This window comes from Chaetura pelagica, unplaced genomic scaffold (genome assembly GCF_000747805.2).
Source record: "Chaetura pelagica isolate M959 unplaced genomic scaffold, ChaPel_1.0 scaffold251, whole genome shotgun sequence".
In the NCBI taxonomy this organism is placed as follows: domain Eukaryota; kingdom Metazoa; phylum Chordata; class Aves; order Apodiformes; family Apodidae; genus Chaetura; species Chaetura pelagica.
In genome coordinates this window covers 1,075,533-1,083,131 of record NW_009952271.1, presented here as the reverse complement: position 1 = coordinate 1,083,131, position 7,599 = coordinate 1,075,533, and the positions used below count along the sequence as shown (strand labels likewise).

The 7,599-nt window shown below is 49.2% G+C and overlaps 1 protein-coding gene across 1 annotated transcript; it reads left to right on the top strand.

Moving 5' to 3' along the window:
• Window positions 1-433: 433 nt before the first annotated feature.
• On the top strand, window positions 434-4,051 carry ZNF511 (zinc finger protein 511; the record flags this gene model as incomplete). The annotated part of the gene is made up of 4 exons (XM_010007781.1): window positions 434-646; window positions 799-923; window positions 2,301-2,486; window positions 3,982-4,051. Coding segments are annotated over 4 exons (594 nt in total), but the record flags the coding sequence as incomplete, so codon positions are not given.
• Window positions 4,052-7,599: the final 3,548 nt, after the last annotated feature.

Here is a 7,599-nt window from a genome sequence, read left to right as displayed (position 1 = left end):
TGTTGTGTACCCAGTCAAAACAGTGTCAGAGCCGTGTGGTGCAGGCAGCTCTGCTTAGGACAGCTCAGCTTGGGAGGGAATCTTCATCTTTTCTTTAAAACCTTACCTTCGTATTTAAAATTTAGGAAATACTTCAAAGGCGGTGTGAGGTTATTCTGCAGGTGCCTGTTGAGCAATGTTGGCACAAAGTTTTAATCTGCAGCTGCAACTTGAAGGTCAAACAGCTGATTTCTCTCATTGCTGCTTGATAATGTGCAGGATGCTGAAGCCATAATGGAAAGTAAGAGTTTCCAGCCGCCAGTACCATCATCACCTTTGTTCCGTTGCATGTTTCATTTCATTTAAGTATTCACAGAAAATGCTACAAATAAGTTATCTGGAGGCGTATGTGCAGCTTAAATTAAGGCTCGGATTTAAGTTGTGAGTGTCCTGATTTCCCTGCAGGGTGTCTGAATTCAGCTGCCACATCTCCGGGTGCTGCCAGGTGTTTGACACACTGGAGGGCTACGAGCACCACTACAACACCCTGCACAGGAACGTCTGCTCCTTCTGCAAGCGCTCCTTCCCCTCGGGACACCTCTTGGACATTCACATCCTGGAGTGGCACGACTCCCTCTTCCAGCTAATGGCCGAGAAGCAAAACATGGTGAGTGACTGGTGAGTCACCCTGGCCCCTTCACTGGCACCCTTAGAGACTGCCTGCCTGGGGAGGGCACCCACCTTCCCAGCTGACACTGCTTGCCACTTGCTGACACTTGTGACTCTTCCAGTCACATCTGTTTCCCCCCTGCCTTTCAGTACAAGTGTTTGGTAGAGGGCTGTGCAGAGAAGTTCAGGAGCAGCAAGGAGAGGAAGGATCACTTGGTCACTGTGCACCTGTACCCTGCTGACTTTCGCTTTGATAGACCGAAGAAAGTGAAAAGGTAACTGCAGAGCTGCCATGGCACAGCTGGTGTTGCCCTGCAGAGGTTGTGCTTCTCTGCTGTCTGACTCCCTTTCCCAAATAAGCAAGCTTATGTCCTAAGAGGCTCAGAAATTATGCTTTCTGCTGCTTGTAAGAATGGGTAAACTTGCAAGTCTTGAAGCACATCTTTCTTAATGTTGAAGAACATCTTGTTTCTCTCCCTGTGTCGCTCCAGACTCTGTTCCCTTCATGTGTAGAAGCTAAAGTGTCTTGACTTCCTCAAGTGAAGACACAAAGCCCATCACCTCTCTGTGTTGCTTTGTGCATGTTTCCTGCCTTGCTCTCCAACCCTTTGCAATGTTCCTGTTCCCCAGAAGCTCAAGTAGAGCAGAGGGAGGCTTTGTAAGACTGGTGAACAGCTTTTTTAGCTGGCCACTTATTTCACAATCTGTTCACCACAGGGTGAAGAACTGATGTTATCCAATACCTCATAGATCTGGGGGATAGGATGGAGAAAATACCTTGCCTGGCAGGATGGTGTGGCCCTGGGATGGGTGCCCAAAGGGGCAGAGCACTGAATCTGTGAAGTCTTTCACAGCTTGCTTGGGTGGCCTGGTGTGAGCCTTCTAGTCCAGCCCTAGAATCACAGAATGTCAGAGGTTGGAAGGGACCTCTGGAGATCATTGAGTCCAACCCCCCTGCCAGAGCAGGACCAAAACTAGGGCAGGTCACTCAGAAAGGCATCCAGACAGGTCTGGAAAGTCTCCAGAGAAGGAGACTCCACAGCCTCTCTGGGCAGCCTGTCCCAGGGCTCTGCAATCCTCACAGTAAAGAAGTTTTTCCTCATGTTGAGGTGGAACTTCCTGTGCTGGAGTTTGAATCCATTGCCCCTTGTCCTGTCACAGGGCATGAGTGACAAGAGGTTGTCCCTGCCTTCTTGACGCCCAGCCCTCAGGTTATTTATACACATTAATTAGATGCCCCTTCAGTCTTCTCCTCTCTGGACTGAACAGCCCCAGGTCTCTCAGCCTTTCCTCATCAGACAGATGTTCCAGTCCCTTCATCATCCTTGTAGCCTCCCTTGGACTCTCTCCAGTAGATCCCTGTCCCTCTTGAGCTGGGGACCCCAGAACTGGACGCAGACCCTCTGAGCCTATTGAATGAGTTCCACCTCATGGACTGCAGAGAGAACCTGGGGACAGAGCTGTGGGCTGTAATCAGCGGGAATGCTCAAGTACCAGCACCCCCCAGCCTGTCACACAGCTCTCCTGGGGCTGGGTGCAGCCTCAGCTCTGTCCCTCCAGGCAGTAACTCACTCACCTGTTCCATCATGCAGCACCTTACCAGCACCCTGCTCTGGGCCTACATGGCAGGACATAACATTTTCTCATTTCAGCTGCCCCAAGTGTGTGAGCTCTCCCATCCAGCAGAGTGCCAGCATGCCCATGGATGTGAGTGTGGAGACCTCAGAGCCCTTCCAAGTGGACTCCATGGAAGTGGGGCCCAGTGAGGACATGAAGATCCCTCAGCCTCCTGCCAGCCCTGTCCCCTCAGTGCCAGAGAAGCGACTCTTTAAATCCAGGTCTGTCTTGTCATTCACGCCCAAAAACCTCTGGGGCTGGGACCATATGATCTGAATTGCATGTGCAGTGCCTAGTGCAGCACAGCTCAGGGTGTTTGTGTTGAGGATAAAAGGGACAGGATTTCCATATGTATTTTAAAAATTATTTTCAAAAGAGGGAAGGTTAAGGAAGGTGTTAAGGTTGTGTGTATGCCATGGAAGTCGTGTCAGCCAGTTCCTGTTAGCCATACTCTCTTCTCAGGGTATTGTAGAATGGTGCAGAGCTCTGTCCTAAAAGACTCAAGCACATTTTGTTCCTACTTTGTAACCCTTTCCCGTCTCAGCTGATTCAGGGCAGTGTTTCACTGGAGCTGTTTGTGCTCCCAGGGCAAGGCAAAAATAAAGCAGGGGAACATCCTGCTCTGAATCTTGGGTTTTTGCAAGGCTAGAGCAGGCTTTTTTTTTTTTCTGGTTGGTTGTTGTGTTTTTTGTGTTTTGGTTTTTTTTTAACAAAATCTTTCCAAAAAGTTAAAACTGAATTGCCTAATGCTGGCTTGACTTCTGAACCCCCCCCATCATGGGCTGTGCAACCTGTATGAGATGCAAGTAGCCATCAAAAGGCTACCATACTCATGACACCCCCTGTAGATATTGATAATGTTGATGAGATCCCCTTTCAGTCTCCTCCAGGCTGAACAGCCCCAGCTCTCCCAGCCTCTCCTCACGGGGCAGGTGCTCCAGTCCCCTCAGCACCTTAGTGGCCCTCCTCTGGGCTCCCTTCAGTGACCTGGGGAGCCCAGAACTGGATGCAGTATTCCAGAGGTGGCCTCATCAGGGCAGAGCAGAGTGGGAGGAGAACTTCCCTTGGCCTGCTGGCCCCACTCTTCTTGATGCACCCCAGGATGGCATTGGCCTTCTTGGCCACAAGGGCACATTGTTGGCTCATGGTCAGCCTGTTGTCCACCAGGACCCTAAGGCCCTTTTCCCCAGAGCTGCTCTCCAGTTGGTCAGTGGGACACACAGCCAGTTGAGTCTGCAGCTTTTCTAGGTTGTGCTTTGCCTGACAAAATCCTGCCCCTAAACAGGTGACATTTTCAGCTTCACTGCTTTGTCTGCAGCTTACAAACCAGAAAGAAATTGTCCCTTGACCTTGCTGTGATGCTGCAGATCAAAGGGAGAATTTGCTGCTGAGAGGCCACACTCCTCCTGCTGCTTCTGCTCTTCACAACCATGTGTTCCCCACAAAAAAAACACTGCAACTGCCTAAGGTTGTGTTACATTCTGTAGCACCTTACGCCTGGTTCTAAAGAGGGCAGAGGCCTCGAGGACTGAAGTGCAAAATGTACAGAATAAATAGGAAAGCAGAGTGGTGTTTCACCCGTTTTTTGTGGTGATTCCCATGTCCTGCTCTTCCCACTCTGAGAGCTTGAAGTGCTACATGAGGCATGAAGTGTCCTGGTGGTCCTGTGAGAGGCAGGACCTGGTGATCTGTGTTAAAACCTGCTTCCCTTTCCAGGGTCCCATCCACAATTTGCTTTGGACAAGGTGCCACACGAGGATTTAAAGGACCAAGGAAGAAGGTCTGAAGATCAGTGCACCAGAGCTGTGCCAGGTAAGAGGGTGGTGGCTGCTGCCACCCCAGATGTCAGTAACAGCACCATAGCCGAGCAGGGACATGCACAGATGCATATGGGGGTCCCACCCCATACTGGGAAGGCAGAAGGAAGAAAATGGGGATTGTGTGGCAGCAGTTTGGGATACATCAATACCTTGGGAGGTGCTTTGCTACAGTCCGTTTGTGGCCCTGTGCCACCTCTCCTTGGCAGCATTTCAGAGCCAACCTGTGCTAATGTTTATCCTTCCTGAGACACCACAGTCTCTTCTTTGGTCCCTGCTGAAACCAAAGTACAAATACATTTTTATGCCTCTGTTGTGGCTGCCCCATCCCTGAAGGTGTTCAGGGCCAGGTTGAACAGAGCTCTCAGCAACCTAATCTAGTGGAAGGTGTCCCTGCACATGCAGGGAGGTTGGAACTAGGTGATCTTCAGGGTTCCTTCCACATAGCCGAGCAGGGACATGCACAGATGCATATGGGGGTCCCACCCCATACTGGGAAGGCAGAAGGAAGAAAATGGGGATTGTGTGGCAGCAGTTTGGGATACATCAATACCTTGGGAGGTGCTTTGCTACAGTCCGTTTGTGGCCCTGTGCCACCTCTCCTTGGCAGCATTTCAGAGCCAACCTGTGCTAATGTTTATCCTTCCTGAGACACCACAGTCTCTTCTTTGGTCCCTGCTGAAACCAAAGTACAAATACATTTTTATGCCTCTGTTGTGGCTGCCCCATCCCTGAAGGTGTTCAGGGCCAGGTTGAACAGAGCTCTCAGCAACCTAATCTAGTGGAAGGTGTCCCTGCACATGCAGGGAGGTTGGAACTAGGTGATCTTCAGGGTTCCTTCCAACCCAAACCAGTCTGGGATTCTATGATTTTGTGTTTCATCAGGGCCAGGACAGCACTGGGCAGCAGCTTTCTAGAGAGATGGCTGCATCCTGCCTGAGCCTGGAGATCAATAGAATCACAGACTGGTTTGAGTTTGAAGGCGCCTTAAAGATCATCTAGATCCAACCCCAGTGCATGGGCAGGGACACCTTCCACTAAATTAGGTTGCTCAGAGCCCCATCCAGAAATGACAAAAGCTGTTCTGAAAACCCAGGCAGCTGCAGGGATCACACAGGCTTTGCCAAAAAGCTGCAAGGAATTGGTGCCAGAAATGCAGCAGGGATAATGCACAGCAAAACACACTGTGTTCCCTCCTTTTGCAGGAAGCCCTGCATGCCCTCAGCTGGCCTGGGGGCAGGTTGTCACCCTTCCCTGCCAGTGTGACTGTTTTAAGATGGCTCCTGAAACACGGATAAAGAGACCACCTTTAGGAAGGAGACACTGTGATTTATTGCAGGTGTGTACAAAGCTGAGTGTTGGTGCCTTCCCACAAGTCAAGCTCACCCAAATGAGATTTTTCAGGATATATTTGTACGCAGAACCATAAAGTTTGCAAGCTTCCACGTCCATCCTCCTTAGAGTGTTTGGTTAGTGATTTACATCTAGCTAGCATATGGTTACATCACTTTTTCTGCTATCACACAAGCTTAGGGGAAGGGTCTTCACCTGGGCAGGGGTCTTTTTGACCTGGGTGCAAGTTCTACAGCTCTTAACTGCCCAAGACTGGTTCAGACATCAATCTTCTTGAGTCTGGTTCTTTGTCACCTCCTGCATTCCTTAGGTCCAGTTATCCATTTAGACCTCAGGTCTTCTCTGCCAAGTTGATGATTTAGATGAGACACCCTCAAAACCTCTTTATGAATTGCCTTCTTCAAGGCCTGGTTATTGTCGGGTGGCCTTGCCCAGTGCTGGCTGTGGCACTAATTGTGTACTTGACTGCAATGTTAATTGTATATAGAATCAGAGACTCAGAGGCTGGTTTGGATTGGAAGGGGCCTTAAAGATCATCTAGATCCAATCTCCCCGCATGGGCAGGGACACCTCTCACCAGACCAAGTTACTCCAAGCCCCATCCAACCTGCCCTTCAACACTGCCGGGGATAGGGCTTCCATGACTTCCCTGGGCAACCTATTCCATCTGACACAACCACAGCATTCTAAATTTCTGAGTCATTTTGCAACCCCAGCAGAGGGAAGGATCAAAATCCAGAGAAAGAGCAGTGTATATTACAACAATTAATTATTCTTTCATTACCTCTCAGAGTTTTTAGAAGCCAGGACAGCCCCTAGGACAGCACCCAGATGGGAGGTGGGTTGAGCTCCCCATCGGTAGCTGGCAGAAGTGTCTCAGGCTTACAAGGAAAGGCTGTTCAGTCTACAGAGGAGAAGACTGAGAGGGAATCTAATTAATGTCTATAAATATATGAGGGCATGAGGAAGGCAGGGACAAGCTCTTGTCACTTGTGCCCTGTGACAGGACGAGGGGCAATGGATTAAAACTCCAGCACAGGAAGTTACCCCTCAACATGATGAAGAACGTCTTTGCTGTGAGGGTGACAGAGCCCTGGGACAGGCTGCCCAGAGAGGGTGTGGGGCTCCTTCTCTGGAGACTTTCCAGACCTGTCTGGATGCCTTTCTGAGTGACCTGCCCTAGTTTTGGTCCTGCTCTAGCAGAGGGGTTGGACTTGATGATCTCTAGAGATTCCTGCCAACCCCTGACATTCTGCGAGGGCTGTGGAGGAGCACTGCAGTGAGGAGGTGAGAGGAAATCAACTGCTGGAGCTCAGACTGCATCTTTATTTTTTATATTTTTTTGCCTTTTGTGGGAACATACAGATTTAAGAAATTCCAAGACAAAATCTGCTGACTATACAGAAGCTGGAACCACTGACAAAAAGAAGAAAAAAAAAAAAAACAGGGAAAAAAAAAAAGTGTTGCTCTCTCATTCTGCTCTTCTCCACCTCTCTGAAGTGTGCTCCACTTGTGGTGGAGCTCTGAAAACTCTGCAAGAGGTTTGCCCAGGGCAGGATGAACATTCAGGTGCCTTAGATTGCTTCTATGAGGAGCTAAAATAAAGTGACTTGCAACTAGGTCAATAAATAAAAGCATTTTTTACAAAATCTTGTAAAGAATTTAAACGAGGTTTTGAAGCCCCGGCAGAGGCGGATGTGAAAAATTAACCTTTCTTTGCTCCACAGAATTCTAAAATTATGTTGAGTTGGAGCTTATTTGTCCTCTTGTTTTTCCCTTTTTAATCTTATCCTGCCAGGAGAAATGATTGAATGGAAATGCAGAGATAGGCTCAGCATGCTGCCATCAGGTCTTGGGGTCCTGTTAATCATGACACTTTTAGATTTGTCCATAAAGGGACCAAAGAGGTTGCTGGAATGGTGTTGATCCAAGAAATGCACATATATGCACCCAGTTACTGTCCTCACTGGAACCTCTGGTGCTGGAGATGCCTGCAGGCTTTAGCACATGGTGGGTGGTACAGAGGTAACACAGTGACAGCACAGCCTGCACTTCCATACATGTTCAGGTCCTCAGTTCCCGCCTGGAAATTCCTTCCTTCTTTGTCCCAGACTCCAGGACTCCCAAGTGTCAGTCCTTGCTATTAAAAAAATCACAGCCTTGG